General features: G+C 44.0%; 1 protein-coding gene across 3 annotated transcripts in view; it reads right to left on the reverse strand.

The window, feature by feature from the left end:
• sptbn5 (spectrin, beta, non-erythrocytic 5) overlaps window positions 1-14,146 on the reverse strand; it is an 89,805-nt gene that overhangs the window by 32,347 nt on the left and 43,312 nt on the right. For 2 of the 3 annotated variants that reach the window (XM_030044086.1, XM_030044088.1), the window contains exons 39-55: window positions 13,592-13,774; window positions 13,385-13,489; window positions 12,707-12,895; window positions 11,902-12,057; window positions 10,830-11,021; window positions 8,417-8,512; window positions 7,769-7,890; window positions 7,556-7,670; window positions 6,964-7,077; window positions 6,171-6,292; window positions 5,456-5,618; window positions 4,685-4,873; window positions 4,135-4,212; window positions 3,874-4,046; window positions 2,522-2,612; window positions 1,329-1,475; window positions 679-816 (exon numbers count right to left, since the gene is read on the reverse strand). In XM_030044086.1, coding sequence (XP_029899946.1) covers window positions 679-816; window positions 1,329-1,475; window positions 2,522-2,612; window positions 3,874-4,046; window positions 4,135-4,212; window positions 4,685-4,873; window positions 5,456-5,618; window positions 6,171-6,292; window positions 6,964-7,077; window positions 7,556-7,670; window positions 7,769-7,890; window positions 8,417-8,512; window positions 10,830-11,021; window positions 11,902-12,057; window positions 12,707-12,895; window positions 13,385-13,489; window positions 13,592-13,774 — 2,373 coding nt within the window. The remainder of the gene's footprint in view (window positions 1-678; window positions 817-1,328; window positions 1,476-2,521; window positions 2,613-3,873; window positions 4,047-4,134; window positions 4,213-4,684; window positions 4,874-5,455; window positions 5,619-6,170; window positions 6,293-6,963; window positions 7,078-7,555; window positions 7,671-7,768; window positions 7,891-8,416; window positions 8,513-10,829; window positions 11,022-11,901; window positions 12,058-12,706; window positions 12,896-13,384; window positions 13,490-13,591; window positions 13,775-14,146) is intronic. The other variant, XM_030044087.1, reaches the window with a different exon arrangement.

A 14,146-nucleotide genomic window follows, 5' to 3' on the forward strand; every position in this document is an offset into this window, starting at 1 on the left:
TAACCTTGAATTAAAAGCTTACTATATAACAGTGAATTAAAAGGTTACCATATATATAGTAACCTTTTAATTCAAGGTTACTGTATATATAGTAACCTTTTAATTCCCTGTTTAAATATCTGTTCTGGCATTTATTCCTTATATTCCTTATTAGCGCATATCAAATCAGATAATGTGTGATATGCATGTGTAAACAGAATAATTCAAAGAACTTGTAATTGCCTTTTTTTCTTGTCTTTGTGTGTGTAATCAACTTGTGAATTTTTATAGTGATACCTGAAAGTAAAATGTTGAACCCCTTTCCCCTGTGTGTTAAAAACAGTGTTTTTTGGTAATATGTGGTCATAAAAAGGTGATTTTCAAAACTTTCCACCAATGGGATTCCTTGGGACTTTTTTCCCCTCACTCAGGACAAACTGAGGATACAGAATCAGTTGAGTTTGCTTCTCTTGCAATTTGTCCTAGGTCGACCCCAATTTTGGCCTAAAATTACTGGACTATTAACCTAAAAGTCGACCCGTTGAAATGTCGACATCATTAACCGACGTTGACGCCCACCGGGGTCCATCGAAAAGCCAAAGTGAAAAAAAAAAAGTCTTTACTTAGTTTTAGTTAACTGTAATAAACTTGCTGTGTGTGTGTGTGTGTGTGTGCGTGTGTGTGTGTGTGTGTGTGTACCTGGTAGGCTTGCTGCAGGCGTGTTTTCTTCTCCTGGCAGTTGTGGATCAGGGCGTCCCAGCCGTCGCTCAGCTCTCTGAGTCGTGGGCGGAGCTTCTCCTCTGCCGGGTGGCCGCCGGCCAGCAGCCGCTCTCCCTCCTGCAGACGGCGACACGTCAGGACACTCACATTTAAAGTTTCCTCAATTCAAAGTCCCATAGATAAACGGGACATTTTACACATTATCAGTGCAATCGCATGTTAGGGCCATTGCAGGATTAAAAAAAAAAATACGGAGGTTAAAGACACGACAGACGGAGGGATAAGTGTGTTCAGCAGGTAAAGTTAAAAAAAACAACTGTATTTTGCTCAGAGGTCCAGCATCGAAAAGCCGCCTCTCAGTGAACCCCCGGTTTCCTCCTTCACTTGAATCTGGTGTTTCTCTGCGTTTGTTTTTGTGGCTCACCAAAAGATAAGGAACTTTAATCAGCTGATGTTTTTAGTTCACATCATCACATCAAGACTTTTACAGTGTCTCTGATGTCTTTAGGTCTCAGGTCGTCAGTATCACTTTTACTGTGATTTGACATTAATTTACTAGCTGACTGGCAGGTCATTTATTTTTCACACACACACACACACACACACACACACACACACGCCCTGTGTACCTGGATGAGTGCGTCCACCCTGTAGCGGTTGGCCAGGATCTCGGCCTCGAAGCTCTGCTGTTTGAGCAGTTTGGCCTGAAGGTTGGTTGGTTCTCTCCAGTTCTCATCCAACGCCACGGCGTTACGCTCGTTCAGCCACACACACACCTGCAGGACACACACACACACACACACACTTACATTAGAACAAACGTGTACACACACCCAGACAAGACATGGGGTCGTGTAAAGTGAAGCAGAGTAGAATATAGCTTTACTAGAACAGAGTAGACTCCAGTAGATACAGGCTGAAGTAGAGTTCAGGGACAGAGAAGAGAACAGATAGTAGAGTACAGAAGAGACAAGCACACTACAGTAGAGTACGGCAGAGTGCAGGAGAATACAGCACAGGACAGTAGAGTACGACAGAGTACATACGAGAAGAGCAGAGTACAGTAGAGTACAGTAGAGTGCAGTAGAGTGCAGTAAAGTATGTCAGGGAACAGCAAAGTACAGCAGAGTACGGCAGAGTATAATAGAGTACAGCAGCGTACAGGAGAGTATAGCAGACTACAGCAGAGTATGAGAGAGTACAGCAGTGTACAGTAGAGTACAATAGAATACAGTAGAGTATGAGAGAGTACAGCAGTGTACAGTAGAGTACAATAGAATACAGCAGAGTATGAGAGAGTACAGCAGTGTACAGTAGAGTACAATAGAATACAGTAGAGTATGAGAGAGTACAGCATTGTACAGTAGAGTACAATAGAATACAGCAGAGTATGAGAGAGTACAGCAGTGTACAGTAGAGTACAATAGAATACAGTAGAGTATGAGAGAGTACAGCATTGTACAGTAGAGTACAATAGAATACAGTAGAGTATGAGAGAGTACAGCAGTGTACAGTAGAGTACAATAGAATACAGCAGAGTATGAGAGAGTACAGCAGTGTACAGTAGAGTACAATAGAATACAGTAGAGTATGAGAGAGTACAGCATTGTACAGTAGAGTACAATAGAATACAGCAGAGTATGAGAGAGTACAGCAGTGTACAGTAGAGTACAATAGAATACAGTAGAGTATGAGAGAGTACAGCAGTGTACAGTAGAGTACAGCAGAGTATGAGAGAGTACAGCAGTGTACAGTAGAGTACAGCAGTGTACAGTAGAGTACAGCAGTGTACAGTAGAGTACAATAGAGTACAGTAGAGCACCTGGTAGCTGCTGGACAGGAACTGCTGCAGCTGCAGGGATTGGTCCAGAGCTTTGTGACGAGCTTTACTCTGCTGCAGCAGCTGCTTCCTCCTGCAGAGAGACAGACAGGTTAACACACCGAGAGACAGACAGGCACTGAGAGACAGACAGGCACTGAGAGACAGACAGGTTAACACACTGAGAGACAGACAGGCACTGAGAGACAGACAGGTGAACACACCGAGAGACAGACAGGCACTGAGAGACAGACAGGCACTGAGAGACAGACAGGCACTGAGAGACAGACAGGCACTGAGAGACAGACAGGCAGGTGTTAACGCACCGAGAGACAGACAGGCACTGAGAGACAGACAGGCAGGTGTTAACACACCGAGAGGCAGACAGGCACTGAGAGACAGACAGGCAGGTGTTAACACACTGAGAGACAGACAGGCAGGTGTTAACACACTGAGAGACAGACAGGTAAACACACAGGTGCACAGTAATCTTGTGCAGACAAATGAAATTTAAACAGTAGCTGGTGATGCTGCAGGCTGCCATCACCATTTAAACCAATGAAAATTCACCAGGTGAGCTGTGGGCGGAGCCTGGCACTGCTGCTCTCTGTTTCCTGGAGGCTGCTACAGCTAGCTAGCTAGCTAGCCAGAGAAACAGCATGTGAACGGGAACAGCAGCTTTCATTAACCCCTGCTGGGCTCAGCTGGACTTTCACAATAAGAGCGTATATTTATTTTGTCAAGTCGCTAACAATGTGCTGCTGCTGAGTGATGTTATTACCTGGCTGACTGTTTTTCTTCTCAGCAGTGATGTTATTACCTGGCTGACTGTTTCTCCTCTCAGCAGTCATGTTATTACCTGGCTGACTGTTTTACCTCTCAGCAGTCATGTTATTACCTGGCTGACTGTTTTTCCTCTCAGCAGTCATGTTATTACCTGGCTGACTGTTTTTCCTCCCAGCAGTCATGTTATTACCTGGCTGAATGTTTTTCCTCTCAGCAGTGATGTTGTTACCTGGCTGACTGTTTCTCCTCCCAGCAGTGATGTTGTTACCTGGCTGACTGTTTTTCCTCTCAGCAGTCATGTTATTACCTGGCTGACTGTTCTTCTTCTCAGCAGTGATGTTATTACCTGGCTGACTGTTTTTCCTCTCAGCAGTCATGTTATTACCTGGCTGACTGTTTTTCCTCTCAGGAGTCATGTTATTACCTGGCTGACTGTTTCTCCTCTCAGCGGTGATGTTATTACCTGGCTGACTGTTCTTCCTCTCAGCGGTGATGTTATTACCTGGCTGACTGTTTCTCCTCTCAGCAGTCATGTTATTACCTGGCTGTGTTCTTCTTCCTGTGTTTACCTGGTGGCGAGTGCCTTGCTCTTGGCTCTGATGCTGTCAGTGTCGTAGTGGCTCTGCTGGATCATGTTCTGGGCCAGTCTGTCCACCTGGTCCAGCTGGTCCGTCTGGGCCTCCAGAGCCTCCTCAAACTGGCCGTGTTTCCTCTGCAGCGTCTCCACCTCGGTCACCGAGCCCTGGGCGGAGACAGAGGCAGACAGCAGGGTGTCGGACCGCTCGGCTAACTGCCTGTCAGGTCACTTATCGAACGAGCAGGTGACTCACCCCCGGGTCCTGATTGGCCAGGAAGGCTTCCTTGTTGCTGAGCCAGCTCTCACATTGCTCCACGGAGCTCAGGAAGATCTGCAGCGTGGAGCGGAGAGAGGACACGATGTTTGAGTCCCATGATGTGGTTTTAATTTACATTCCCCTGTTCACTGGAACTGTCTCTAATTTAGTTTTACAGAGACAAAAACACTAACTTGTGGCATGCTGCCCTTACTGCCTTGGCAACAGAAGGATCACAGTTTTCATTTCAATTCATTTCATTTCATCTGGTGTTTAAACAGATACATTTCATTAATAATTACGAATACTGTTTCATTTCTATTTATTTATTTCTTGGCTTATTTTCAGTTTTTTTTTTTGCTAATTTAGTCATGTTAATTAAATATTTGTTAATTCAAGGAAAGGTTTGTGTTGGCATTTCTAATACTGCATGGTTGACACTGAAAATCTACTATACTATACTATATATGATACTATACCTTTAATGTTAATTTTTTTTTTGTTGCATTTTTATTTATGTGTGACTGCTGTACACCCAGATCAGTACCTGCAGGGCGCGGGCCTGCTCCAGGGTGGTCTTGCGGTTGATCCAGGCTCGGTCCAACCCGGTCTTGGCCTCCTCCAGTTGGTTCAGGGCCTTCTGGATCTCTGTCTTCAAACTGTGACCCGACCGGACCAGACCCAGACCGAAGTCCTGGACAGAGTCGATGCGCTCGGCGCGGGCATCTATCTCCGTCTGGAAACATCCAATCACAGCGGAGAGTTTCAGTGTCAGCGGGGCCGCACAAGCTGATTCACTGATTTAAACAAACAGCTTCATGCACTGGACAGCCAAGGCAGAGCTCAGCAGGCAGAGGAACCACAAAGAAGGCTAGAAAACCAGAATCAGTACTTTCTTTAAGCCGTCATTTTCCTTTCTTGCCAATCTATCACAGTTTTAGTTTGAGCCTTAAATTCAAGCACTTTTCAAATATTTTCAAGGTGAATTTTCAACCTTTTCCAGCACAATCGATATGTCGATAGATGCTCAAAATGATTACTTCACCTCTTCAATAAAATAATCTGCAAATCTGATAATACGTGAAAAGTCAACACCTTCTCAGCAGTACTGGGCTATAAATTTGTAAAATCTGTAAAGTCAGAACATCTCTGTAGATCTATCACAAGCCATTTATTCTTAATTTAATTCATTTTTTTTATTATTTATTACATTTTATTCAATTCCTTTAGTGCTTTTTTAGTCTTGATCTCCTACCTAAACGTCTATCCTTTACCACTGCAGTTATTCAGCTTTATATTTTCATCCGTGTGGATTCACCTTCCAGTCTTGATGCTCCACTATGAGCCGGTCTGCCTCAGTCCTGCTCTTCGGAAGGCCCCTCTCTCCCATGTCACTGCTCTGCTTGACACTCCACTCCAGCAGGAGGCGCTGGTTGGCTTTAAACAGCTGCAGCTGGTGGGCCTCCTGGAGCTTCTCCTTCCTGAAGGAACATAATCTCCTGTGAAGCCATCTGCTACGTTCATAATCAGCTGTAAGCCCCTTCGTTACGCAACCTTTGTACTTTTTTGTCTCAAACTTACGTGCAGCTGCAACGACGCAGTTTACCCCAAATTCTAAACACCAACCAATATCCACAGGTGGAAAGAGTACTACAAGTTACTACTCAAGTTGAAGTGAATTTACTTTGATGATATTTTACTTACCCAGAAGTGTAAGTACTTCTGTAAAAATCTACTTAAGTAAAAATAAAAAGTAGCTCATTTAAAATGTACTGGGAGTAAAAGTTACAGAGTTTCTTTTTCCAAACAGTAAATGTGTTAGCTGTGATCATTTCCATTTTTCCCCACACCTATTCCACATGTTTTGCCAGTTGAGTCTAGCTGGTCCTCACTGCAGTTTTTCATGGTGCAGCTTTTATTGTGAAATTTGGAAATGGCAAAAAGTAGAACCAACAAAGTAGAAGCAGGTTCCTCTTGTCTTGTTGACTGCTGCTTCTACTAACACTAATAATAAAGCTCATCATTATCATCACCTGAGCTTCACTTGCTTGTCCAGCGTCTTGAGTGCAGACTGGACCTCCTTCTGTTTTTTCTTCAGTTTGTCTGTCATGACCGATCGGGCCTTCAGGTGATCGGAGACCTCCCTGTCCAGGACCTGTGGAGGAGGGGAAAGCGTGGTTGAGGTGTGTTCAGCTTCAGTTCTCGGACAGGACGTGCTGAAAGAACTGCGCAGGAAACAGACCATGAGTGGTGTTCAAATGGTGCAGAGTTCTGTTGTGTTAGCAGTGTCATGTCCAGTGAGGATCTGGACCAAAGTTCTGCTCCTTTGCCACTGGATCTACTATATCTATCACTGGGACATGTACATATTCCCATATCAAAGCTGAAGGCTAGCTTACAGTGCCATGCTCCACTGTGTGTGTGCCTTGCTCACTGACACATACAAAACGACGGTATAAGCCATCATATCAATATGCTATGTCTACCATGTATGGGACCTACAAAAAGAGAACTAGGCATTCATCAAGGTCTCATGTAAGAACTAAAGGTAACCAGAAAGCATTTATAAGTTCCACACCAAACTTAAGAAGAACTCCTTGAAAAAATTCCCCCAAATGCCAGGAGCTACCACCTGGAAAAATGAAAACCTTATGAAGGAGTTCCGCAAGGAACCTCCTTGGGCACCTGTGCATTTGTTATTTGAAGAGACCATACAGGTTCCTTGAAACCCTTTTACAGCCAGTAAATTTCTAGAGTATAAAATCCAGGTAAAACAAGTTGCAGCCTTGAGCTAGTTCCCCAGCTTCAGCGATGACTCTTGCCGACCTTTGACCTCTCCTGGATGACCCCAGCCTCTCTTTCGGTTTCCTCATGTCGTCGTATCAGGTTCTCCACACTCTCCACATCAAAACCACAGTCCTGACCCTGCAGGAGCAGCATCTGTACAGGCAAATGGACATGCAAGACCATGTTCAAACAAAATGACAGAAAACATCACCTGGGTATTAAATGTCATCAACCTAAAGTTTGCTGCAAAAATTTATGGCACATAATTGAACGTGGGAATGAACATCATATTCTTCCATTATAATGTTCTAACCCTAATACACACTAAATAAACAAAAACATAAATAAATCCCTAACCAAAACACAATGTTTATTCCAGATTAATGACTGGAATAACTTGACACGGAGCTGAGCTGCATCTTCATCTTCAGGTTGCCAGCTTTCAGAAGATGTTTACCACTTCTATTTGGCTTTGACCATTGACCTTTTGTTTTCCCATGATGATCCCCTGCCTAATCACAAAAATTTGTCCAAGAAAGGGCAAGGGCAAGGGCAATGGTATGGAGTTAAACAACATGGGTTCTGCTAATCTAAGTTTAGTCCAGTTTGACAGTAGTGGTGTGTTACCAACCTTCTCATTGGCTCTGTCTCGGACCTCCTCCAGCTCTCTGATGAGGGCGTGGACCACCAGCGCCTCCTCCAGCTTCTTCTTGTAACTGCTCAGATCTCCATGGAACTTACTCCACCTGGATGAGAGAAGGGAGGAGGTGTTTCTGTGTAAACTGAGAAAACAGAGTGTACTGAGTGTAAACTGAGTGTAATTTTGTGTGCATAAGTGTGTTACCTGTCATTAAGTTGCTGTTTCCTCTGTCTGACAGTGAGCAGTTCATCGGCGCTCTGCCTCTTCTCCAGTCTGGCTGCCAGTGTATTGATGGCGGTGATGTGGGCGTCGTCCACCGTCACCTCCTACGGGTTAAATAAACCTTCATCATCGTTATCATCAGCTCCACATACAGAAGATATCTCAATTTTGCTTTTTATGTTTAAAGCATGTCTCTGTGTAGCCTGAGATCCCTGAGCCCTTCTGACAGTTCATCCTTTTCGGTTCATTTACACTTTGTAGTCAAGTGTCCTATGCTAGTGTGGCTATTTATAATTCTGCATAAGACACTTGGATGGTGTCCAAAGCCATGTTTTGGGGATTTTCATCACCGTGATTCATCATTGCTGCAAGTATTTAATAAAATGAAGGTTTTTTTAAGCCACCTGCTTTTAATCCGAATTTTTATGACCCAACCCGCCCTGATCCGTGGATTCTCTGTGGATACAACTGCAATCCATGTATCTTGAGTTTGGGCACTCTTGTCGAGGGTAACTTACAAGGACCTGGATACCCAAAGAAGGCACGTCAAGTGTGACTGACAGCTACTATTGTGGGGATCAAACCTACGACTCATGGCTACAGGACAGTCTGTCTTATCAGAGGACTCACCCCAGCGCCTGTCCCTCTGAACTCGCTGAGTTTCTTCAGCAGCTGAACACCGTGCTCGTAGTCTGTCCCGACATCCCCCACACTGATCATCACCTCCTGAAACACAAACCGTGCAGGACAGATGATGATTTAAGTTTATTCATGAGGATGGTTAGAAACTGCAAACTTATTGCCCTTTATCTCCACAAGGGAGCATCGAGTGGTGGTCCAGCGGTTTGTTGTAGTGCCTCCGACTTTATAAACAGAGGCCTGGAAAAGGACCTCCCTCTTTTCTTTGTCTGCTGATGGAGTGTTTGTATTGTTTGTGTCTTTTGAGTAGCCTTCAATGTAAGTAACACTTTCTTTTTAATTTATTGTCATTATGATGTTTCTAAGAATTGATATGACATTTAATTGATAATTTTGATCTAAATTCTTATGTAATATTATTATGGTTAAGTACGTCTGGCCAATCATTATTTGAAATACTTATGGGTTTTTTTTTAGGACTGTGGCAATCATCATGACAATCAACATCAACAGCATAAAATAAACCAGACATCTGACTGTAACCCTTGTTTCCTGGTGGTTTGTGGCTGCAGTTCGAACCTTAAATCCATAACAAGGATAAACCTCTTTAGAGGAACCCTCTCATTTTCAAGGGGGTCCTAACATACAATACAAGCCAAACTCAAAAAACAAAACAAAATAAAACAAAACAAAGTCTTTAAAGACAAAAAAAACAATTCAACAGACTCAGTACAACTAAGACAATCAACCCACAATCATCAGGAAGACGAACACGACCACTTGAAGACCATGAACAAATGTTAGCCCAGCAAAAATATAATATAGAAAATTACACTGAATTTTATATTGTATATAGGTACAGCATCATGTAAAACATTTACAATTAATCTCACAATAAGAAGACAGGTTATTTTTAAACAAATGATGTTTGAAGGTAAATAATTCCAGTCTGGAGGAGCCTCAAACATAAAAGCTCTTTTTCCAGTTGCTTATCTGACTGGAAGAATGGAAAAGAATTGCAGACAGAGCCTCAGATGACACACTGATGAATATAACACAAAACTGTCGTAGATAGTGAGGGTAATTAAAATGTACTCATTTAAAGATGAATTGAAGCCAACGAATGTGTCTTCTTCTATTGAGTGGAGGCCATTAAAGTGAATTATACATTTTACAGTGATGAGTACTAAAAGAACATCATAGAGCAAGTCTACAGAGATTACTGCATGCTGTACTGAGGGGTCAACGGTTAGTTTTAGATGCACTGTGATAAACAACATCAGCATAGTCAAAAAATGGTAACATAAGAACAGAGCACAGCCATCACTCGACAAAAACACACTCCTGTGAACAAAAATGTGGAACCAAGTTATTGTACCACGTTCAGAACAACGGTTGGGGCAGGGGCTGGGGTTGGGGCTGGGGTTGGGGTTGGGGTTGGGGTTGGGGTTGGAGTTGGGATTGGGGTTGGGGTTGGGGTTGGGGTTGGAGTTGGGGTTGGGGTTGGGGTTGGGGTTGGGGTTGGGGTTGGGGTTGGGGTTGGGGTTGGGGTTGGAGTTGGAGTTGGAGTTGGGGTTGGGGTTGGGGTTGGGGTTGGGGTTGGGGTTGGGGTCTCGCTGTGGCTGCTGTCAGGATAGTCTCAGAGAGCGAGTCATCCAAGCCTGTTATGTACGATGAATGTTAAAGTTTTGTATGAAAGAAAATGTTAAGTTGAAGTAGTTTTCTTATTCTGAATGTGAATGTGTACATTTTGAAAAGCATTGCATTTTATATCTGCATCTGCCAGTGAGCCATCATAATAAGAGCAGGCATAATAATAAAATGTTTATTCCACTGCAGGAGAGACTTGATGTTCTCTGCAATCAGGTGCAAAAAAATATGTGCATATATTGACTATAAGAGTTAGAAAGTATCGGCAAAAAAATCCAATATCTTGCATCCCTACTAAGAAGTTTAGCCTTGTTTGCAGATTGACCACCGCAACTTTTTAGTTTCAGTTATGGTTTTTTGAAAGGTTTTTGTGAAGCGTGGCAGAATTCTCTAAAAAACACAGAAGAGCATGTAATCCTGCAACAGAAGTTAAAATATGAAAAACTGGAATAATGGCATGACTTTATTGTGTGACAACAGCAATATAGTCCAAAAACTGGACCATGTGCCATGTTGGAAAGATTTAGTGCAAAATGAAAGAGGAAATCACTGAAGAAGCGGTCAGCCGGCACACCTGTACCTCAAGTGTGCAACAGGCCTGATGAGTTTAGCTGCACCAAGAACAGATTAACAGATTATGCGCTAATGACTAAAGACAATATCAACCTCATCGATCCTTGTGTCGTCGCCAAAGCTATACTTGCTCCTCCTGGAGGCAAAAAATATTTTGCTTGATCTCCATCAGGTCTCCTACCTTGTGTCGTATCCACGCCTCCACCTCTCCAACCTTCTGCAGGAACTCCAGGAAGTCTCGGTTGTCTTCCAGAACCTTCCCTCGGGCGGCCACAGCCTTCTTCAGCTCCTCCCAGTGGAGCTTCAGGGCGGCGGTGCTCCGACGCACTTCCCTGGCCTGGGGATGGTGAAGGGAGACCAGCTCCTCCCCGGCCTGGAGCCACGGGACAAAAGGGAGGTCTGAGTCAGTAAGTCTGAAGTGTAGGGATTAGGCATATAAAGATCCATCAATCTGGATTGAAAATATCAATTTATATCATCATCATAGAGATCCGCCTTTTTTTAAAATTCCCATGGCACGTCTGTGTCACTACGTCTGTCCAAGCAAACCGGCTTCCTAAATGTTCAACAGCGGTAGCGCCAGGCAGAAAACAGCAGCAGCCAAGACAAAGACAATAAGGATGTCTGCTGCCCTCTGGGGATTAAATCAGCAGCATGGAAATATTTTGGATCTCAGGGCAAAGGCAGGTCAATTGACAAATCATATCCCGCATGCAAACGATGCCAGTATGAGATAAAATACTCAGGAAACATGAGGAACCTGACCAAGCGGCTAAAACAGAAACACGGCGTTGTGATGTAACAGCTGGAGTTAAATGGACATAATGACATCGTCTCTCATCAGTCGTGGGGCCATGAATTGAATCAAAATCTGAATCAAAATCAGGAATACTTTATGGATCCCCGAGGGGAAATCGGCTCAGGTGCAGTTTCTCAAATTCTCAAGAGAAGAATTAAATAAGAATCAGCAAAAGAAATAAGATGTGCATCATGTATAAATATGTGCATTATTCCTACAAAATATTACAATAAATACAGAAATGACAAATTGAGCATATGCATATGAAATTATTGCACAGGGATTGCAAAATCATTGAACAACAAACAGATATTTGGACAAATATGGCATCATCTGTAACACACCAGAGAGTTAAATCAACAGAACAAGTGATCAGAAACACACGACTGATAACTCCCCTAAATCCTCTGGTCTCACCTGGTCTGGTTTCATCATGTCAGGTGGGGGGGCTTACCTGCAGCACGGAGCTGATGATCTTGCTGTGTGCCAGGATCTCAGCCTCAAACACCTGGTGCTTCTGCAGGAGCTTCATCTTGGTCTGGAGGCTGCTGAGGTCGGCTTTCCCGTCCTCCGCCATCTTCTGCATCCGCTCCTCCACCCACTCCTCCGCCTGCACACAGACAGACAAGTGGAAACACAGACCAGCACACAATGAGAATTCATGTTTTCATCCAAGAGTCAAGTGACTTTTCAGGCTCCATGCCAGAGCTTCTGCATGTTCGGTGTAATATCTGCCACATCATTCCTTTTCCCTTTCCTCCAGCTGGTGGTTTCCATTCATTCCACTACGATATGAACATGAACTTCAGACTTTCTTCACTCCAGTTTTCCATCAACAGAATAAATGTTGAGGACTTTGTTCGCCGCAGAAGCAGAACAGGCGGCTGCTTCAGCCAGAAACTCACATTTTGACTCTGTGTAGTGAAATCTTCAGTTCCACCATTTGATAAATGGTTTGTTGATGTAGAAAATGTGGGGGCGTCGTAGTAAACGGACCAAACATTCAAAATCACTGGAATGGAGCTTTAAGTGCTTTAAGTAAAGCTTGGAATAAAATGTGTTTTCCTTGATGTAGCCATGTCAGAAAACACTTCCAGAGTAGTTTCCAAGTTTATTAGTAGGGATCAGGTAGTTACTGTAAGCTGACCCTGACCCTTCGTCACGTTTTCATCCATTGTAATGTTTCTAATGTACCAACTAAAGGTCATGTAGCCATAACGGAAACATGAACACATTCTGGAGTCTCTCGGTTGGTTTACCTCAGCAGCGTTGCGGTTGAAGATGCACAGCAGCCTGGAGAGCTCCAGCTCCTCCCTGCGTTTGACGGACAGCTCCTTGATCTTGTCACGCCGACGCAGCAGAGCCTTGAGCTTGGCTTGGATCCGCCCGCTCTCGTCTCTGCTCAGCTCGCTCTTCAGACGCTCGGCCAGCTCCTTCAGACACGACAGCTGGAGGGAAAGAGGGAAGTTTTCAGCAGCTGGGATCCAGGGGTCAACCGATTAATCAGTGAGAGAGACAAACTTAAAAATATATTTTCCAATGGGTACTGTAATTTTGATTTACATGATGGCTGATATGAAACCACTTTGTCTGAATTACTTAAGGAGAGAAAGGCTACAATTTTCATTTTGGTTTCACCAGATGCATTCCGTCTTTCACAGTTATAAGCAAGAAATCTGATCCAGAATCACTGATTTATTTATAAAGCTTGTTCTGGTGTCAAAATACGGTGGGAAAATTCATTCTCGCGAGTCCAAAAAAACGTCCATTTGTACTTGGTCTTTAGATGTGTTTTGCTATGTGTGTATGTAGAAAGGAAACTAATGTGGCCTGTTAAGTGTGAGCTGCTCAGTGTTTATATTGTTGTCTGCACTGGATAAAAATCATGCACAGCGGTCTGGTCCTGCTTCACAGGATGGGGACCGAGCGGAGCGGACCTTGTCCTCCTGGGAGCCGAGCAGCTTCTCGAAGGCCTCGTGTCGTTTGATCAAACCCTCCGTCTCGTCCACCGTGCCTCCCAGAGTGCTGCTCTGCAACAGGATCTAATGACAAGCAGAGCACGTTTAAGCAACACCGAGAGAACAAATGTGACAGGAACGGCCCCGTGTGGAGGCGTTTCCTCACAGAGCACACGGTGGGTTTACCTCCTGCGAGCTGCAGGTCTTGTCCATGCTGCTGGCGTCCCTGTAGAAGACCTGCTCCTGGTGGACGCTCTCCAACCAGCGCTGCCTCCTGTTCCACTGCTCCTCCAGGCGATCCCGCTCCACCTGCAGGGCCTGCAGCTTCTCCAACACCTGGCAGGACCGAGAAACACACCGCTGCACTGTCTGACGCCGGATCGGACCAAATAAAACATTTACACTTTACACCTGATCAGAACCATCCAGTCATTTAAGATCTCACAACCTATCGAGGGGGGGGGGGGGGATTTCCAAGATTATTTAATTATTATTAATTAATTCATTAATTAAAAATATTTAGCCACCATGTCAACAGCCTAGCATGACATGCTTGGTACCAACAGATTCCTTAGTATCTTTCAGAAAAATAAAAAATGATTTAAAAAACGCATTACTTAGGTGAATATTTTTCCCCACCCCCACTAATAATCAGTATCAGCCCCCAAAATACAAAAATCAATATCAGTCGATCCCTGTTTAGTTCCTGTAACGTCTCTCCCAGAGCTCCAGCCTCTCTTG

This window comes from Myripristis murdjan, chromosome 22, assembly GCF_902150065.1.
Source record: "Myripristis murdjan chromosome 22, fMyrMur1.1, whole genome shotgun sequence".
NCBI lineage: Eukaryota > Metazoa > Chordata > Actinopteri > Holocentriformes > Holocentridae > Myripristis > Myripristis murdjan.